The 22611-nt window shown below is 35.3% G+C and overlaps 1 protein-coding gene across 6 annotated transcripts in view; it reads left to right on the top strand.

The window, feature by feature from the left end:
- Positions 1 to 22611, top strand: part of LOC140158941 (paired box protein Pax-5-like) — a 158920-nt gene that overhangs the window by 112632 nt on the left and 23677 nt on the right. For all 6 annotated transcript variants that reach the window (XM_072182229.1, XM_072182228.1, XM_072182226.1 and 3 more), the window contains exons 2-4: positions 13787 to 13952; positions 17607 to 17804; positions 18265 to 18449. In XM_072182229.1, coding sequence (XP_072038330.1) covers positions 13787 to 13952; positions 17607 to 17804; positions 18265 to 18449 — 549 coding nt within the window. The remainder of the gene's footprint in view (positions 1 to 13786; positions 13953 to 17606; positions 17805 to 18264; positions 18450 to 22611) is intronic.

The following is a 22611-nucleotide window of genomic DNA, read 5'->3' as shown; positions in this document are numbered from 1 at the left end:
GCATGTAGTTCATGCCTTGGGGCCATATTGTTAAATCTAGTGTAATTTCCAATAACCATGATAACACAATTGCAATTCAACAATTATGCCTTTGGCACCGGTAAAAGGGAATTCCTTTTCTCGCATCATCAACCATGTCATCATCTCTGGCCGGCCTCTTCCTCATGTCATCACTGCATGCATATAGTAAACACGGGAGTCCCCCATTCTATATTATTACCATAAAAAAACCCTATTGGGGAAATCCCCGTGCATTAAGTGTGCCAATAGTTGCGGGTGTGTACCACGGTCTGTGCTTAGCCTGTGAACCTGAACTATAAAGGGTGCACTACACTAAATCCTTCCGCATTTGGTGTAACCTTCAAAGTTCCGGTAAAAAATAGCACCTATGCGAAATATATCGGCGTCCCGAGGGAACCAAATTTGAGTGACTCTTGGTTGTTTTGATAAAAAAGATAGAATAGGAGCTCAACATTACATATCTGTTCAGAAAATTTTCTGAATCGAATGTGCATGGGTAATAGGCCCTCGGAACAATATCATGCCCGGAACTGGTAAGGAGGCGAGCGTGTCGGCTGAAATTCGGGATGGCGCTGTTCAGGAGTTCGTATCTCTCAAGTTTGTCTTAACTTGTCCCAAAAAATTAAATTAAAATAAAAGTTTAATCTTTATTTAAGACATTGGTTTGATCAAAATATTAAAAATGTTGTTACATGGGGTAGAAAAACAAACTTACTTTCTTGTATTTTCCCGTGTATTTCAATGGGACGATTATTTAGTGGTGTGTGCCCTTCGAAGACTCATTTTTAAATGCTATGGACATGATTAATACCTGATTTTAAGTGCCAAAAAGTTGAGATTTTTGACTGAAACTGATGTCTTTGCAAAGAAAAAAGTCTGTTTTTCTATTTCCGTCTACAAACACGCGATTTCATTCTTAAACGCACGAGAAATTAGCTTCAAAACGCAAGTTCCCGTCGAATTGACAATTTGAGACCGTGCTTGAAATATAGCTATTTTGGCTCCAATATCATAGAAGTGGTCACTTTTGGTTATCTCGGTGCTGAAAAAATGAAACATCTTTGGAATTATTTTGATGCAAAATGTAATTATAAGATCAAAACTCAATTATAACCGTTTTGAAAATAATCACTGAACCTTTAATTGGGTCTCAATAGATATTTAAAGTCAAAGCATACTATATTATGGCCTAATGATGACAAAATAACGGCATTTTTATCTCATGACCAAATGTTCAATTCCCAAGAGAGAAATTTATCAATTAATTCTAATGATGGGGTTTCTTAATTTTAGATCTTGCAAAATAATACACGCAACTTGGAAATTTAACATTTTAGAGTGTCAAATTACCGTTCTATCTACCCATAACACCCCCCAACTTAAGGCATATGCCTATTGACACGTCCTTATATTATGCATGGTCTAAGAGTGGGGGGGGGGGGTGAAATGATCACATGTCGCTTTTCGGTCATGTTAAATGTGTGATTGTACATATATTTTTGTAAACAAAGTCACTTTCCTGATGTTAATGGGATTATAAATACAGTTTAACATGGTCAAAATGTTGCTCTGGCCCTTGAATGCTGAAAATTGCGAAAAGTATCATATTTTCACTCAGTCCGAGCTTGTTTGGAGCCCTGTTTTATAACTTTGGAGTGACTAGCGATAAAAAGCAATTACACTTTTTAGGATGTTGACCAATGATTCCAAAAATAAAGAATATCAAAAATATTTTTTCTTATAAGGGTGCACTACACTAAATCCTTCCGCATTTGGTGTAACCTTCAAAGTTCCGGTAAAAATAGCACCTATGCGAAATATATCGGCGTCCCGAGGGAAACAAATTTGAGTGACTCTTGGAAAAAAAAAAAAAAAAGATAGAATAGGAGCTCAACATTACATATCTGTTCAGAAAATTTTCTGAATCGAATGTGCATGGGTAATAGGCCCTCGGAACAATATCATGCCCGGAACTGGTAAGGAGGCGAGCGTGTCGGCTGAAATTCGGGATGGCGCTGTTCAGGAGTTCGTATCTCTCAAGTTTGTCTTAACTTGTCCCAAAAAATTAAATTAAAATAAAAGTTTAATCTTTATTTAAGACATTGGTTTGATCAAAATATTAAAAATGTTGTTACATGGGGTAGAAAAACAAACTTACTTTCTTGTATTTTCCGTGTATTTCAATGGGACGATTATTTAGTGGTGTGTGCCCTTCGAAGACTCATTTTTAAATGCTATGGACATGATTAATACCTGATTTTAAGTGCCAAAAAGTTGAGATTTTTGACTGAAACTGATGTCTTTGCAAAGAAAAAAAGTCTGTTTTTCTATTTCCGTCTACAAACACGCGATTTCATTCTTAAACGCACGAGAAATTAGCTTCAAAACGCAAGTTCCCGTCGAATTGACAATTTGAGACCGTGCTTGAAATATAGCTATTTTGGCTCCAATATCATAGAAGTGGTCACTTTTGGTTATCTCGGTGCTGAAAAAATGAAACATCTTTGGAATTATTTTGATGCAAAATGTAATTATAAGATCAAAACTCAATTATAACCGTTTTGAAAATAATCACTGAACCTTTAATTGGGTCTCAATAGATATTTAAAGTCAAAGCATACTATATTATGGCCTAATGATGACAAAATAACGGCATTTTTATCTCATGACCAAATGTTCAATTCCCAAGAGAGAAATTTATCAATTAATTCTAATGATGGGGTTTCTTAATTTTAGATCTTGCAAAATAATACACGCAACTTGGAAATTTAACATTTTAGAGTGTCAAATTACCGTTCTATCTACCCATAACCCCCCCCCCCCCCAACTTAAGGCATATGCCTATTGACACGTCCTTATATTATGCATGGTCTAAGAGTGGGGGGTGAAATGATCACATGTCGCTTTTCGGTCATGTTAAATGTGTGATTGTACATATATTTTTGTAAACAAAGTCACTTTCCTGATGTTAATGGGATTATAAATACAGTTTAACATGGTCAAAATGTTGCTCTGGCCCTTGAATGCTGAAAATTGCGAAAAGTATCATATTTTCACTCAGTCCGAGCTTGTTTGGAGCCCTGTTTTATAACTTTGGAGTGACTAGCGATAAAAAGCAATTACACTTTTTTAGGATGTTGACCAATGATTCCAAAAATAAAGAATATCAAAAATATTTTTTCTTATAAGGGTGCACTACACTAAATCCTTCCGCATTTGGTGTAACCTTCAAAGTTCCGGTAAAAAATAGCACCTATGCGAAATATATCGGCGTCCCGAGGGAACCAAATTTGAGTGACTCTTGGTTGTTTTGATAAAAAAGATAGAATAGGAGCTCAACATTACATATCTGTTCAGAAAATTTTCTGAATCGAATGTGCATGGGTAATAGGCCCTCGGAACAATATCATGCCCGGAACTGGTAAGGAGGCGAGCGTGTCGGCTGAAATTCGGGATGGCGCTGTTCAGGAGTTCGTATCTCTCAAGTTTGTCTTAACTTGTCCCAAAAATTAAATTAAAATAAAAGTTTAATCTTTATTTAAGACATTGGTTTGATCAAAATATTAAAAATGTTGTTACATGGGGTAGAAAAACAAACTTACTTTCTTGTATTTTCCCGTGTATTTCAATGGGACGATTATTTAGTGGTGTGTGCCCTTCGAAGACTCATTTTTAAATGCTATGGACATGATTAATACCTGATTTTAAGTGCCAAAAAGTTGAGATTTTGACTGAAACTGATGTCTTTGCAAAGAAAAAAAGTCTGTTTTTCTATTTCCGTCTACAAACACGCGATTTCATTCTTAAACGCACGAGAAATTAGCTTCAAAACGCAAGTTCCCGTCGAATTGACAATTTGAGACCGTGCTTGAAATATAGCTATTTTGGCTCCAATATCATAGAAGTGGTCACTTTTGGTTATCAAAAAGCAAAAAAAATGAAACATCTTTGGAATTATTTTGATGCAAAATGTAATTATAAGATCAAAACTCAATTATAACCGTTTTGAAAATAATCACTGAACCTTTAATTGGGTCTCAATAGATATTTAAAGTCAAAGCATACTATATTATGGCCTAATGATGACAAAATAACGGCATTTTTATCTCATGACCAAATGTTCAATTCCCAAGAGAGAAATTTATCAATTAATTCTAATGATGGGGTTTCTTAATTTTAGATCTTGCAAAAATAATACACGCAACTTGGAAATTTAACATTTTAGAGTGTCAAATTACCGTTCTATCTACCCATAACACCCCCCACCCCAACTTAAGGCATATGCCTATTGACACGTCCTTATATTATGCATGGTCTAAGAGGGGGGGGGGGTGAAATGATCACATGTCGCTTTTCGGTCATGTTAAATTTGTGATTGTACATATATTTTTGTAAACAAAGTCACTTTCCTGATGTTAATGGGATTATAAATACAGTTTAACATGGTCAAAATGTTGCTCTGGCCCTTGAATGCTGAAAATTGCGAAAAGTATCATATTTTCACTCAGTCCGAGCTTGTTTGGAGCCCTGTTTTATAACTTTGGAGTGACTAGCGATAAAAAGCAATTACACTTTTTTAGGATGTTGACCAATGATTCCAAAAATAAAGAATATCAAAAATATTTTTTCTTATAAGGGTGCACTACACTAAATCCTTCCGCATTTGGTGTAACCTTCAAAGTTCCGGTAAAAAATAGCACCTATGCGAAATATATCGGCGTCCCGAGGGAACCAAATTTGAGTGACTCTTGGTAAAAAAAAAAAAAAAGATAGAATAGGAGCTCAACATTACATATCTGTTCAGAAAATTTTCTGAATCGAATGTGCATGGGTAATAGGCCCTCGGAACAATATCATGCCCGGAACTGGTAAGGAGGCGAGCGTGTCGGCTGAAATTCGGGATGGCGCTGTTCAGGAGTTCGTATCTCTCTCAAGTTTGTCTTAACTTGTCCCAAAAATTAAATTAAAATAAAAGTTTAATCTTTATTTAAGACATTGGTTTGATCAAAATATTAAAAATGTTGTTACATGGGGTAGAAAAACAAACTTACTTTCTTGTATTTTCCCGTGTATTTCAATGGGACGATTATTTAGTGGTGTGTGCCCTTCGAAGACTCATTTTTAAATGCTATGGACATGATTAATACCTGATTTTAAGTGCCAAAAAGTTGAGATTTTTGACTGAAACTGATGTCTTTGCAAAGAAAAAAAGTCTGTTTTTCTATTTCCGTCTACAAACACGCGATTTCATTCTTAAACGCACGAGAAATTAGCTTCAAAACGCAAGTTCCCGTCGAATTGACAATTTGAGACCGTGCTTGAAATATAGCTATTTTGGCTCCAATATCATAGAAGTGGTCACTTTTGGTTATCTCGGTGCTGAAAAAATGAAACATCTTTGGAATTATTTTGATGCAAAATGTAATTATAAGATCAAAACTCAATTATAACCGTTTTGAAAATAATCACTGAACCTTTAATTGGGTCTCAATAGATATTTAAAGTCAAAGCATACTATATTATGGCCTAATGATGACAAAATAACGGCATTTTTATCTCATGACCAAATGTTCAATTCCCAAGAGAGAAATTTATCAATTAATTCTAATGATGGGGTTTCTTAATTTTAGATCTTGCAAAAATAATACACGCAACTTGGAAATTTAACATTTTAGAGTGTCAAATTACCGTTCTATCTACCCATAACCCCCCCCCCCCCCAACTTAAGGCATATGCCTATTGACACGTCCTTATATTATGCATGGTCTAAGAGTGGGGGGGGGGGGGGTGAAATGATCACATGTCGCTTTTCGGTCATGTTAAATGTGTGATTGTACATATATTTTTGTAAACAAAGTCACTTTCCTGATGTTAATGGGATTATAAATACAGTTTAACATGGTCAAAATGTTGCTCTGGCCCTTGAATGCTGAAAATTGCGAAAAGTATCATATTTTCACTCAGTCCGAGCTTGTTTGGAGCCCTGTTTTATAACTTTGGAGTGACTAGCGATAAAAAGCAATTACAATTTTTTAGGATGTTGACCAATGATTCCAAAAATAAAGAATATCAAAAATATTTTTTTCTTATAAGGGTGCACTACACTAAATCCTTCCGCATTTGGTGTAACCTTCAAAGTTCCGGTAAAAAATAGCACCTATGCGAAATATATCGGCGTCCCGAGGGAACCAAATTTGAGTGACTCTTGGTTGTTTTGATAAAAAAGATAGAATAGGAGCTCAACATTACATATCTGTTCAGAAAATTTTCTGAATCGAATGTGCATGGGTAATAGGCCCTCGGAACAATATCATGCCCGGAACTGGTAAGGAGGCGAGCGTGTCGGCTGAAATTCGGGATGGCGCTGTTCAGGAGTTCGTATCTCTCAAGTTTGTCTTAACTTGTCCCAAAAATTAAATTAAAATAAAAGTTTAATCTTTATTTAAGACATTGGTTTGATCAAAATATTAAAAATGTTGTTACATGGGGTAGAAAAACAAACTTACTTTCTTGTATTTTCCCGTGTATTTCAATGGGACGATTATTTAGTGGTGTGTGCCCTTCGAAGACTCATTTTTAAATGCTATGGACATGATTAATACCTGATTTTAAGTGCCAAAAAGTTGAGATTTTGACTGAAACTGATGTCTTTGCAAAGAAAAAAAAGTCTGTTTTTCTATTTCCGTCTACAAACACGCGATTTCATTCTTAAACGCACGAGAAATTAGCTTCAAAACGCAAGTTCCCGTCGAATTGACAATTTGAGACCGTGCTTGAAATATAGCTATTTTGGCTCCAATATCATAGAAGTGGTCACTTTTGGTTATCTCGGTGCTGAAAAAATGAAACATCTTTGGAATTATTTTGATGCAAAATGTAATTATAAGATCAAAACTCAATTATAACCGTTTTGAAAATAATCACTGAACCTTTAATTGGGTCTCAATAGATATTTAAAGTCAAAGCATACTATATTATGGCCTAATGATGACAAAATAACGGCATTTTTATCTCATGACCAAATGTTCAATTCCCAAGAGAGAAATTTATCAATTAATTCTAATGATGGGGTTTCTTAATTTTAGATCTTGCAAAAATAATACACGCAACTTGGAAATTTAACATTTTAGAGTGTCAAATTACCGTTCTATCTACCCATAACACCCCCCAACTTAAGGCATATGCCTATTGACACGTCCTTATATTATGCATGGTCTAAGAGGGGGGGGGGGGGTGAAATGATCACATGTCGCTTTTCGGTCATGTTAAATGTGTGATTGTACATATATTTTTGTAAACAAAGTCACTTTCCTGATGTTAATGGGATTATAAATACAGTTTAACATGGTCAAAATGTTGCTCTGGCCCTTGAATGCTGAAAATTGCGAAAAGTATCATATTTTCACTCAGTCCGAGCTTGTTTGGAGCCCTGTTTTATAACTTTGGAGTGACTAGCGATAAAAAGCAATTACACTTTTTAGGATGTTGACCAATGATTCCAAAAATAAAGAATATCAAAAATATTTTTTCTTATAAGGGTGCACTACACTAAATCCTTCCGCATTTGGTGTAACCTTCAAAGTTCCGGTAAAAAATAGCACCTATGCGAAATATATCGGCGTCCCGAGGGAACCAAATTTGAGTGACTCTTGGTTGTTTTGATAAAAAGATAGAATAGGAGCTCAACATTACATATCTGTTCAGAAAATTTTCTGAATCGAATGTGCATGGGTAATAGGCCCTCGGAACAATATCATGCCCGGAACTGGTAAGGAGGCGAGCGTGTCGGCTGAAATTCGGGATGGCGCTGTTCAGGAGTTCGTATCTCTCAAGTTTGTCTTAACTTGTCCCAAAAAATTAAATTAAAATAAAAGTTTAATCTTTATTTAAGACATTGGTTTGATCAAAATATTAAAAATGTTGTTACATGGGGTAGAAAAACAAACTTACTTTCTTGTATTTTCCCGTGTATTTCAATGGGACGATTATTTAGTGGTGTGTGCCCTAAATACAATATTGAAGTGAATGAGCGTTCTCTTCATCCAATACTCAGAGCGAAGGGGTGGCGTAAGTCGCGCGAGTAATTTGTATACCATAGATAACATGTTGTGTATGAATGGAATAAATGAAACACAGGTAAATAAACATGAGAAGGTATATTATTAATTATTAAACACGTGTGAATAGCAAATGTATATCAAATTATTTAGCAAGCATATATGCTATGGTTAAAATAGGATTTGGAATTACATTAAGATTAGGGTTAGTATAAAGCGCAGTTTAAAATATGTTGGTGTTTGAAGTTACAGCGTGTTTAAGATATGACGGCGGTCGGCCCGGCGCTCTTTATTCAATCAAAAATTACACCCAAAGAAATGCTCCTCATCTTACTTAAATCTACAAACATTCTCATCATTATAATTTTATTTATATACACATATGACAAACAAGTTTTTGATAGGACACAAAATTGACATATAAAGAGTCGGCCTAATCCTGTGACAATATACAATTTTGTTTTCATTCATACAAATCCTACGTGGTCTAGTCAATATTGTATTTATAAGAATTGGCTCAATCAGCTCATCCTCGGATATTGGTAATCGAATGCTGACCATTTTTAATTGCTCTCCTCATGACCCAAATTGACTTGTTTGAAAGTGAAAATACCGATGAAATCAAAATAAACACTTTACTAAGAGTCAAAACACTTTGAATGAAAAATGCTACATACATCGGTAACACATTACACACCATTGATGCCAATTGAGGCGAAAGGTAAATGATAGACCCTGTGGTGTTTAAATTAGAGTGCGACTGATTAAACCTGAAAAGAAATCGACATTGTATTACAATCAATATTTCTAAAGATATTCGTGCTCAAACCTATGTAAACTGGGTTAACAACAGTACAAGTGTATTAAACAAATATGACTTTGTGGAGTAAAATTAGATTGAACAAAAAACTAGGCACCTATATTTTAACACAACGCTTGTTACTATATTTTCCCGCGCAGTAAGATTTTTTGACCTAACATAACAAATCCCGTAAGTATAAATTTCGTTTGGAAGTGTGTTTAATGCTCGTGTTTTAAAGGTAGCAGATGTGAGCTGTGTTTGCACTCGATTTAGCTTTGAGTGTACTTTAATTTGCGTGTAAGTGACAAGCTCTTCACTAACCACTTAAATTCAATGTTTGCTCACACGAGTTCAATTTCAAATTTCAATCAAAAAAAGGAAATACAATTTTCACTTTCATTCTCCTTTTGTCAGTTGGTCTTTTATCATTTTCTTGAAATTAGAGAACATTGATTAATTGTATTTTGTATGTTTGTTCGAGAGGCTTTTTAATGTTTGACATTACTGCAAAGGATAGATGGTGCGAATGCATGATCTTGATGGAAACGTAATGTCTTATGTTTATGGATTTGATAATTTGAACTTTGTGGGCAGATGTTGATATGAGTTATTTGGTGAAATTTAAATATTCTTTCATCGAAACCATTCTTTAAGTCACTCCTTTGAATCACAGGCCTGCAATAAAATAGCAGTTCATGATATATGGTTATTGACGGAAGTGCAAATTTATAAATAAATTTCATGAAGGAAAATAAAACAGACCAACTTCAGCATCTGCTTCGCTGTCGCAAGTTGTGCAATACTCGACAATAGCTGCCTTTACATTGAAAAACACGTCAACCAGAACTTACTTGCATATAATGATCCCAATCAAAGTGAAATCATAATCAATCACCAAAACATTGAAAAAAAAGGAGAATGCCCATACTGTCAATAATCATATCAAGATAAGATCTATGATCTCTATTAAAGACTGAAAAAGTGTCATTATAATACAAAGTTTCCTTTATGGAAGGTGTTATTTACTTCATTAAACGAGTTTAAAGATAAAGTTTCACGGATCAAAGACATTGACTAAAATGTACCATTCAAATAAAGTAACGGTACATATATAGATTATATAGAATTGCCAGTCCGAATTCATCCTATCAAATTCATTGTATATTTGTCAAAACGAGGTTTGTATTTGGCAAATGGGGCGAGCTTCAAATGAATTGACTTCAAAATTTCTTTATATTGTATGGGAGTTGTGTGAAAAGTTAATTATATTGTCAAAAAATATAGTAAGGAATTGATGAAAGTCAGCCGGTCTTTACTATGGTGTCAGAGGGCATATGGCATGGTTTTTCATTTTTTCTTTCAATTGGATGGAAAATAGGTTGGCTTTGGAGCAAAGCTAGATCTCTTATAGACTTTGTATTTAAATACATATATATCTGAAGATATACTTTACCTATAATTAATGCATTGTAAATATTTTTTTAAACAAAATTTTAACCATTTTATCAATGAATAAAAGTAGTATATGTTTCTTGTATGATACATATAGAGGGAAAAAAAGACGAAATATAATACTCCCCCGAGTAGTTGGCTGAAACGAAGCTAATTCCAAGTGATAATTTCGTTTTGTTGTTGTAACGTGCGCTAGGCTGTATCTTCATATTCGCCAGTTCTGCGGCAGCCGTGACAGACGGCCTGACATTGTTTGCTTCTCGCGTACTCTGGAGGGATGATGAATCGTCCGCAGAAATGACTCTTGTCGTGATCTGCTCAAAGCTATATCCCATATAGCCTTTATAATAATGCACCTCCCTTTAACTGTCTGTTTTAAGCTATCTTTGAGCTGAGACTTGTCCCAACTCAATCCCACTTCCTAAACGCATCCTGGGTGGAAAACGATACGTACAGGCGTTATAAGTTATCGATGGCATAGTTTTAGAATTTTGTTCACTGCCTGACTCCCCTAGAGAATTTTGCTAGGCTGTTTGAGCTGTTTTGAGATAATTTTCTGATTTATATTTACAATCTCTAGTGAATATTAGCCTTTCCATTGATGCGCACGTGTCGAGGAGTTTGCGAAATCCCTCTCAAACATGCCCAAATCCAATGGCATTTGTTCGAAGATCCATGCAGATATACTGTATATACACTGCTGTAAGAGTGCTTCACCGGCCTCTGATGTTATTTCATATTTCGCGTCTAATTGAAAAGTCAACACGTGTATGGTTAGTTAAAGACAACACTGCAACGCATTAAGTGCACGACCTAATGCGATTATAATGGGACGATGCACTTAATGTGTTGTGCACTTGTAATTGTTTCACGATGGCCTGGTTGGCCGCTAATTTGCAAACGAAATATGTAGAGCACACGAAAGGCCAGCGTAGCCCTTTATTTAACGCTTAATGCAAGTTCAACACCGATGTAATACTATGGCATTTGCAGTATATTGCCGTACTGCTAATTGATATTTATAGATGAATAAAATGTATGTTACACTAATCTTACTGGTTAATTTGGACGGGTAAATGGATAAATTGATAAATGCTCCCTGCACTGGCGTGGTACTTCCTATCTAATAAAAGCTCTAGTTGATTTTGATTGAGACTAATAAGGATTTATTTCCTTTGCTTAAAGCCAAATGTAATTTGTCGCAGTAAATTTCCCCTGATTAGACTATAATAAGCAAGAGCCATTACCAAAGTGCTATCAAGACAAACCTCGAGGCCGAGTTAACTATACATTCATCGGAGGTTTTCATAAAGAAACCGATGATACTGAATTTCGTAAACACGATTTATTTGACGGAGGCGGCAGAGACGGAGGCCGGCAAGGCAACCGACGAAGCAAACTCCCTGACGGATTGAATATAGAATGCTTTTTGCCAAATATGTCATTCTGTATGCATTCCCCGTGCACTGCATATCTTGAAAAGCTGTGAGAAACTACCTGGAGCAAGATTTATCCAAAAATTATGCCCGAGCTTCTTGGAGACGATATTAAAAACCCGTTTGCATCGGTGACAAGATAAGGTTAAATAGCTAAGTTATTCGGCTGGGACTAAGAAGGAACTTAGTTGAGATGGATATAATGTCTTTTTTCCTCTTTTTTTTTTGGAGAAAGATTCGTTATTAATGAGTTTAAATTGTTCTTTGACTCACTTTTGATAGGGTTTTATTTTCGAATATGGCGAAATGAGACATATTAGGCTGCACCAAAAATATTTAAATACCAGATGAAGTAACATGTATTAATTGAAAATTCGTATACAAAAAATTAAAGAACATACAGCAGGTGCAATAACACTATACCCCTCAATTTCAATTTGTCCACTAATGTGCAATGTGCGCTTTCCATATCTGGGTTCTTCGCTTTTGAATTAACATTGCATGGTTGGAGGCCAAAATATCTATATTTGACCATGTTGACCACTGATTCACTCCCTCTTTCACGTACAGTTTGTTTAATGTCGACTCTTCTAAGTCTTCTATCATCTGAAGGCTTTCAGTTGCTTTTAACCAAATTTTCACATGATACATTAGTTTAGATTTACAAATCACGTTTTGGGTGTTTTGAAAGTACTATCTATTTGTCAAGTTACCCTTTTGTATTTCTCAATCGGTGTTCTCCTTTGATAGGAATATGTACATGTATGAACTTAAAAAGCAATGTTCATGATGCATGTAGTCATAATATAAATATCACCCCCTTGGTAACTCGCTCCTAGCAATGCAGAATACTTGGCATGCTCGGTGCAAAAAATACACTTAAAAATTCGGCGTGATTTTCACGGGTTTATATATCGCGAATACGGATTGGGTTGTAGTATTTATAGTGAGGCAAAGCGTTTCTCTTCCGGAACACTGGACCTACAAACATAGGTTATGCTTCATTGCTAGTCCCAATATACTGAAACACTAGTGAGGAGGATAATCGAATAACACGGGTTTAATTTAATGTTTTCCCAAGCTTTCTTTTGTATACACGAGTGTGTTTACCAAATTCAAATGTCAAAATCATCACTTGTGTCATCCCGGAGGACACTTGTGCATAAATGGGAATAAAAAATGGTACTTCACTTCAATATGGAAAAATATCAATGTTAAAAAATTGCACACATTATGGCTTGTTGTTTTGAGAACAATAAAATATTTCGAGATGCGACTGAAATATAATTTATTCTGTACAGATCTACAGCGCTTACGATCATTTGGAATATGGTAGATGCTTGTAAATTATTAATGTCTCGCGAGAAAAAACGTGGAAAACTTGAACGACACAAGAGAATCATGAAACACATAAGATACATTCGATAATACCAGAGCGGAAAATATTTTCATGTCGTCATTGTTTCCCAGTAAATCATTCTTTAAAGATTACACCATGGAACGAGCTCCGAGCAAAGTGGATCTTTGGAGAAGATGTTATCTTAGATTTGATGTCATAAGTTTGGTTAGAATAGCTTGGGGAACGTTTAAATTCGTCTTGCATCGTTTGCTTGCATCGATTTTGTCGATGATCCCGTTTGGCAAAACTCCTTGCGGGTTTTCATTTTTATGGGAACCATCGATCATGAGTTCATACATGCTTTTTTATTCAATAAAGAATACAAAAAATGATTTGTTGGTTTTCGACTTTCCTTTTATTGTTATGTTTAATGCTTCCTTTTTAATTTTTAATAGTATTCATGCCTGGCGGTGTCGAAATAAAGTTGTGTTTGTCGTACTGCTATAACAGAAATTATATCATGAAATTGTTTACAAAATGTAGCTGGCTGGAACGAGTTTGGATTTCTTTTAGAATACCCTAGGAGACGAATGTTGGAAAATTAATATTTTCGAAAATGCAATATGATTTTTGTCTCAATATTTCTCTAAAATCATTTATTTCTTATATTCACCAACAGGTCATGGTGGTGTAAACCAATTGGGTGGTGTGTTTGTGAATGGCCGACCATTACCAGACGTAATTAGACAGCGTATCGTCGACTTGGCACATAGCGGCGTTCGGCCCTGCGATATTTCACGACAACTACGAGTCTCACACGGATGCGTTAGCAAGATCTTGGGCAGGTAAGGTGTCTAAATTCGCTGCGGCGATACATTGGCGGTGTCGCTTTCAAGATAACCCCTCCAAGTACTAGTTTTATCGCCAAGTTTTTGTTGGCTTCATATCAGCTCTCTCTAGAGAGCTCTTGCATCTGTAATCTTGCGTGAGAAAAATCTCGGCTTTGCAAGTTGTACGACACGAATGAAATACATTTTAGTGAGAAATGGGGATGCTCAAAGTAGCAGTGACAGGCTGACTAATGTTAAAAGAATAATGTCTAGACCTGACCCTTTTTAAGGGTCCAGCTCCAGAGTTGCCCAAGCTGTATTGGGGGTGCCCAAGCTTGGACACGGGGCTTGGACTTAACGCGAGTGGGATGGCAGGGGTCATAATTTCCCAGTTTTAGCCATTTAACGAAAACACTGCAGTGTATTTCTTAATATGGATACATCAATTGATTTGATAGGAAATGGGTCAAGGAAGCCAAAATTGTATTCATATTTTCATATAGGTCACGAGTGCGATTCATAAGTTAAGGTCAATGAATAATATATAAAAACGTAAGTTTTGGGTATTGGCCCACTCCTGAGAAAAAAATCATACATGGGGCGGGAATGACACTCTTGCTTTGGTCACAGAACCCATTTCTCTTGTATGTCAGCTTTATTTATCTCAATCTTTGAGTGCAAACACCACCGGGTCATGCTCCACTTCGACTTAAGTATTGAAAAAGAACGCTCTGAAATTAACTGATATATCTGTGCTCGATCGCTGAGAAATACTTATCAAAATGATTATCAAATTTAGGAGAGAAAAATGAAGGAAAATAAAAATCATCTAGCATCGCCCAGCTATTGACAACTGTTATGGCGTTTATAAGTTTTATTACAACGTTAAAATCATAATTTCTGGCACTGAGGCCACCGCTGCTATATTACGCATATTTAACGTTATGTTTAAATACTAATATCATATCATAATCCTAAATATTAGCCCTAAATAAATAATTTCAATTCAATTTAACTTGGCATTAAAACATATGTGAGTCTATATTAGATCATAATAATTGTTTTTCATTGCTCACTATAGAGTCATACGAACCTTTACGCTATCCTGCACATAAACCATAACAACGTTACTCAAAAGTACATAATATTGCGCCATTCCTAACCATCAATGAATGGGAGACACACAGACATCGGGCAAATATTTACAGCACGAAAATATGAATATTTTTCATGAATATCTATTTTTTGATTGTACTGGGTCATAAAATATTGCCGTTTGAGGATATTCGCCCTGTTTGTAAATGATCATGATGATATATCCTTTCCAATTTCCAATAGCTTTGAACAAAATGCCATGTGTGTATGTATGGGATGTGTTGGGACTGGAGAGGGGAGGGGTGAATTGGTGGGATTGCGAAATCAGTTTTTGATATGTGCAAGGATGTTGTTTGTTTGTTAGTATGCATATTTTTGTGCCAGTTCTTGCGTCAATAAATATACACGAATGTTTTATCAATTCCTGCAGACTTGTTGCCGACGACCTTTGATAAACGGTTCAGTTTTTGGATCATCACGATTCCAAAATCAATCATGACTAATAAGGCCTAATATATGAGAGCAAATTGGTTGTCATATTTTGACATAATTGTTAGAACTATCCATCTGTCGAATTGCGATCGACTGAGTTCAGGAATAATACCGTCTATAATGTCGACTGCTTGTGGTTCTGCAGGTATATATGTATAGGCCCTGGCTCTGTTGGATCAGAACAATGACATTATGATACAAGTAATAAATCATTATCATGACAGTAAGCTTACTAACCATGGTTTTTAAAGTAATGCATATAATTATTTAATAAAAATGTTGCGCTTCAACATACATGAACGTAAAATTCTAGACTACTACAAACCGATTGAATAAGATCATTATTAAAAAGTATCATTTTCGTAGCAAAACGAGTCTTACTAATGCTTTCATCAGTTGCATGTGGTCATATGTGGTCCGATAAAAAACATGGGGAATAATCTCTAATATTAAAAATACCACCTCATACCGTATATAAATCACAATAATTGACAATATCAATATGCACCTCTGCCGGATTTGCTTTTGCTACCAGCAACTTTGTTTTTATTCCTTGCAATATTTCAACAAACTTATAATTGAACGAAAATGGGCGGTTTATATCAAATCGGTTGTGACATCATTTGCAAACTACATTATATTGTTTTATTCCAGACCCACTTAAGCAAACAAAATGACAAAGAGATAAAAACTAGTGGATAAGGATTTTGGAACTATAATTTATTCTATTGTAACGATACTATTTTACAATCCAAATTAAGAAATTGTCACCATCTAACGATAACACTTGATGATGATGATAATGATTATAACGTATAGTTATGGTGATGATGAACAATGTAATGCTAACGACGAAGATGATGATGATGTTCACATCGATGCTCTAAATAGCAGCTTGAATTTGAATAAAAATGACGGTATATAACAAGGATAAACAACCTAAATGAGATGAACTAATAACAACAAAGCCTTGGTGAAGTTTTCGCCACCATATATACCATTATGTCCAGATGGTATGGCGATAAGTAAACGCGTGCCGAATGGTAGATAGCTTTTGCTGGTGGAACATGTTAAATATATATAATACAAATAAAACGATTAATACAAGTTACTTTCCATGTTTTTTATCATTTGTTCTATTTGCTTTGCAAAAAACTGTGCTATCATTGTGAGCAAATGATCCATCTGTTGTTTATTTGCTCATTATACATAATTTGATGCTAGCAAGATGATGATTGCTCTGTCATGTACATTGTCACATTTTATTGTTTACTTGACAACATATTTTTGTATGAAAATACGTCTTAGAAAATGTAGGCCTATATATAATTAAAAGACACAAATTATTCCATGTTCACTGCAGTCAATAGATAAGAAAATATATTCATTTATAGGTTCATATACCATTAATTTGGAAAGCAAAATCGAAAGAAAACAGTAATACCAAAAAAGATCCTGGTATTGTGGTAATCATGTGGTATCCCCCGGACTAAATTTCAACGTCACAGCCAGGACAAGGACTATTATCTTCTCAATTTCAATATTATCATGATACAATAAACTAATAGTTTTAAATACTGATCTTTTAATTATTGTTGTGGGTACGACCACCAGTAACATAGTCATATCAAAACAAACTTTGTCTAATATTCGGAGACATGGCTTGAAGGCATGCATCTCATATGCCGAACATGAAAACAAGACTGACGCAAATACGGGTCACGATGTTTATCCATACAGAGTCTAATCTAACATATTAAACCAAATTATTTTGACTTGTGCAGAATTAGTCCAAATGAAATTTTCATTCTGTGAAACGCTATATTTTTTTACCTAACGTTGGGCCAACTGTGAAGCATTTGGTAAAAATCAGTTGTTCATTGGTAAACCAACATTGGGCAAAATTCCACAACGTTATAAAAGTGTGTTTTAGCCACTAGAAATCATGTAATGTGGCACATCATTTGATTCTCCATCATTCACTCCGTTAATTCATGTCCACAGAAGTTTCATCACCACCACTGATGATTACCCGGGTGATGATAAATAATTAATGTACATTTTCCTCCTTGTTGAACACAGGTACTATGAGACTGGCTCCATCAAACCCGGAGTTATCGGAGGAAGCAAGCCTAAAGTGGCCACACCCAAAGTTGTGGGCAAGATAGCAGAATATAAGCGACAGAATCCTACCATGTTTGCCTGGGAAATCAGAGATAGACTACTAGCTGAAGGAGTGTGTGAAAAGGATAATGTGCCCAGTGTTAGCTCCATCAACAGGTATGGACTCTTTGTCACTTCATGCAGTAGAATAGTCTACGTTTTCGTTACTTTTTTTAACTCGTATTGTACGATGATCTGATAAATAGTGTTTATAATTCTCCTATGCTCGTTCAAGTTTCGTTTTTACATGTTTTTAGGAATTGGGCTTCAAAAGGACTCAGAAACACCCTGCCCAATTGTTTCTTATAATTATACTGTTGGATTTGTACCGAATGTTATTTATCAGTCCCAAATGAAGCCAAATGTTTTGGCGAATCAATACGACTTAACCTTATAATCATATCAAACACCTGTGTTAATCCGTAGGAAAATGATATTGTAATAAGGCATACGTGTTCCGTGTTGACAAAGATAATGGCTTCAATGAATGAATACAAGTAACATTTCTTTCATGAGACAGCAGTAGTTTTGACAAAATCGTTAACATATTTATTTATTAATTTTATTTACTTATTAGAATCGTAAGGAACAAATTAAGTGACAAAAAGGAGGGAGATACCAGCATGACGTCGTTATCCTCACCTACCATGTCAAACACACCCGGGCTAGAAGGCGATCGCACAGCAACATCTTACTCAATCAATGGCATCCTTGGTATTCCCAAACACATAGAGAAGAGACCAAAGAGAGAGGTGTACGCCGGTAAGTTTCTAGTCGACATCTTTTCCCCCCACCAGTCCCAAGCACAGGGAATAAAAAAATAAATAAAAGTTTCTAGTCGACATGCAGATGTTTTTTGCAATGTGTATATGAAATGTAATTAAAGATGGGAGGAAAACAAACATGAACTGTAAAAAATAATGACTACTTTTTATGGTTAAATGTCCTTCACATTGTTTTTTGTTTTGCATCAACAAAGCTATCATAATTCAAATGACACAGAAGAGACAAATTTCTTACAACAAATATCAGATAATTTGCTCCTAAACTCAGTTCGAGTTGCACTTTATATGAATGTTTTTTCGTGACCAACTTTAATTAGCTTCTCTTGTCTCAGTCTCAGAGTATCACAAAAACAATTACATCTACATGAATTAGGGATAAGTTGATTAATGACTGAATTACTTGACAATGTCGGCAATTATAACGGCTTTAGTCGGGGATACGATATGACTTTGATATTGTTGTCGCTAGAATACCGGTAAATGATATCCCGGATCAAATCAACTGGTAACAAAATACAGTGAACCAGATAAGACCGGTATATAATTAGTGGAATAACTGATCATGATACAATTCAGCTCGTCATGCTTGTATATTGATGTTTTGTCTTTCTCATCAATCAAATTGTCATCATGTCATCATTTGGAGGAACAGTGCCATGTGCTTTGTGGTAATATTCTTGCGACCTGTTGTGAATTGAGATCAATTCAATTTGAACTGAATTTTGGGTTTTTTTTAGATCCAGGCTTAACTGACCTCATGCGTATGCCGTAATATGCTTAAAAACCACTAAATTTTACAAATTGTTGATATGTCTAAACCTAACTTTATTTGAAAAGAATTAAAGGATGACTTTTAAAACGTAATTCAAAACCATGAGATGTAACAATAGTATCGATTTGCTCAATTGAGGAAATAATGCCAAGAAAGGTTTTATAAATGAAAGATTTCCTTTTTTTTCATACTTTACAGCTTAAGATGCTCAATGTCTTAATGCAATCATTCGTCAAGTTATGTTGATATGTCTAAACCTCAGCATGTTAATTCTTTTTAAAAGAATAAATTGGCTTTAAAAATAATAAAGTCCATGAGGTATAACATCAGTATATCCGATTTGCTCAATTGAGGAAATAATATGTGAAGAAAGATGAATAAATGTTAATTCAACCTTGCATTAATCCATTGAATCAAACTTCAAAATTGCTCATTTTGCAAAAGTATTATCCACCACAGACAATTTTTCATCTGAAAATACACCAATGTAGGCCTAATGCAAGAAATATACTGTCAAATATAGGTCGTTATCATATTGATGTTCACGTACTTCGCCAATGAAGTGTGAAGTTCATTGCAGGAATGAAAATGGAATTTTAAATCCAATGATTATATAAGTATCAGTGATGTTGTTGTTGATTTTGGTGCAATAATGTGTGGGATATGGTCCGTGGAGGAATTAACCCATAACATCACGTCCAATTAATCTTCTACGATTTTTCTCTAGGTTTTGGATAATTTCCTCTATTCGCTTAGCTAATAGAGTGAATCTAATATATTACGCACAATTTGTTCACTTCGTGTATCGTAGTATAGGTTTGATTATGATCATTTATTCTGTCCATGATTGTATACATGGAGATGTACGTGTAACGCCACGGCTGCGAATCTCTACTATAGCGAGTTTAGTACAAATTGTGATGGATGCTTAGGAAAGCTTTTGCAAATTATAATTTCCGGTATTTATTTGCTGCAAATGTTTAATGCCCAATTCAATTGCTGTAAATAGCGATATCGATGTCAGATATATAAACGATCCGCATTGTATGCTTGGTAATGTCGATTTATATTTTTTTTAATGCATGGCAAAAACAAATCTAAAATAACGATCAAGATTATTGTCAAATACCACAAGGACATCTAACATGCCTAATCTTACAAATACACACTTCAATAGCAAGCATGCTTCAAAAATAAGAGTTTGTTTTCATCAATTTTTTCCTCTTTGGAATGAAACTATATATCGGCACTATAAAATATCCATATCATCATTTGTATATCTGCGGCAATCATTTTGTCATTTAAGCAGGACTTGCGAAGTTCAGGGAATCATAATACGAGTTTGCTGCGGCTCATTCTCCACCTAATAAGGCGGAACGTTTTCAGCCATCTGTATAGATAGTAGTATACGTACTTGTTGTTTAAAATTCAACTTGAGCTATAGCTGCTATAGGGAGATCCCGATACGCACCATAGCACTCGATTGCTATTTGCTCCCAGTCGTTGTTTCAGCTCCTTCAATCAAGAAATAAACCTATAAATACACATCTTACGGACATGTGCGCGTGCTTGGTCGAAGCTATCTACTGAAGATAGCACAAAACGTAAAATTATTCAACTGTTATTGGTATTAACGAAACGAATCCACACGCGTGGCTGAAACAGTGCATTTGACTGGCGATGCATACATTTGTTACAAATTATCGACAACATATTATATTGATTTAATCAAGTTCAGTTCACTACAAAACAAAACGACGTCCTCTTTGTCATTTGGTCTAAAACCATCCAATTATTAATTTGCTCCATGTGTGTACTTTTTATACGAGCATAATCATGATAATGATACTCGACTTTAAACATTTACGATATTCGAATCGACAGTATATAAACAGCTGATAACGGTTGCCGGGGAAATGTTACTCGTATGCCAGTGTAAGCGCAGCAGCCATTTTGAAAATAAAGCACCAAATGCCCTCATATATACTAGCATTTTATGCATGCATATGCACGCTATGGTGCTCATTTTTCATGCAGTATTATTTTGTTGGCATAGAAAAAATGAGGTACAGATGCAAAAAATAACCAGACTGTCATGACTAGAAAAAAAATGGAGAACGTCTCGAGCTCACTCTTTCCCTTCTTTCTTATTCCGCCCGGAATTCTCATCTGGCAGAATGCAGCCAATATGACAAGGCAATTTGGCTAGTTGGAACATGATCGGTGTACTTATTAAAGTCATTTCGTCTCCGTGACACGATCTGGCATGACACGAGTAAAACTTGATCCGGTCGTCATCAGGTGTCTTGAGTCTGCCGTGTTGTAGCTAGCTGATGATGCTTTATACAGTACTAGCTTGCATTGCTTGATGCTGGATTAGAACGTTGCACCCATACTCTAGTTTATTTTGTCAGTTGATAATGATAACTGAATTTATGGAATAATTGATAATGAAAATGTGCGAAGGTCTACAACATAATTATAGATAAAGAGACCCATGTTCTTGGAGGAATCGGCAGCTCACATTCAACGGAGATAGCATTGAATTAAACCAAATTTGTCCGTATTATACTATACCCGCATGTGCCATGTCATCATCAGATTTCAAACGAATTCTAAATCGATTCTTTCCATCAGCGCAGCATGTAAAAGATTAATTGTTTTTCATCCTCAATCTTGATTTTACATGTATTTTTTTATCAGTTTCTTTTTGCGCACAAATTAGGCTAAGGATCAGCATGGCAATTACCATGCATGAGCTCTAAACATCTAAACATCACCCACTGTTAATACTGAACATTAAATCACAATGTTAAAATATCTTGCACAATGACACTACTTGAATTGTGTACCATGCCACTTCAAGTCCAATCCAATTTATTTTACCCGAAGCAGTAGGATGTACAAATATTGACATTCATTCATTAAATTGACTTACTTTATCCGCTGCATTTGCAACATTGATCATCAATGAAAAAAATATTACAAAAAAAGAATCATTTGTCTAAAAGGTAGAAATGTTTCAAATCTTATCCGGATAACAAGCAGTTAACCCATCTCATAAATCATGATTTCAATTTGATATACCCCTTTAACTGTGACTCAAGATAGCTTAAGGCGAACGGAGGATATGGTGCCACACTTAAATGGAAGATGCATTAGATCCAGTGTTGAAGAATCTTAAACGTGCGAGAGGTTTAGCCGCAGTGGGCCGATCTTCTCCGCATTAACTTCCCGGCTCTGCATGCCTGCGAGGAACGATTCAAGGCTTTAACGGTGTCTCATTGCATCATTACCATGTACACAAGAGCCGAATAAGATGGAAATGTGTAGCTTTAGTTTATACTTGGGAGTTAAAATATCAAAT

Source organism: Amphiura filiformis, chromosome 8 (genome assembly GCF_039555335.1).
Source record: "Amphiura filiformis chromosome 8, Afil_fr2py, whole genome shotgun sequence".
Classification (NCBI taxonomy): Eukaryota; Metazoa; Echinodermata; class Ophiuroidea; order Amphilepidida; family Amphiuridae; genus Amphiura; species Amphiura filiformis.
Note: the sequence above shows the minus strand (reverse complement) of the source record. Positions and strands in the feature narration are given on the sequence as shown.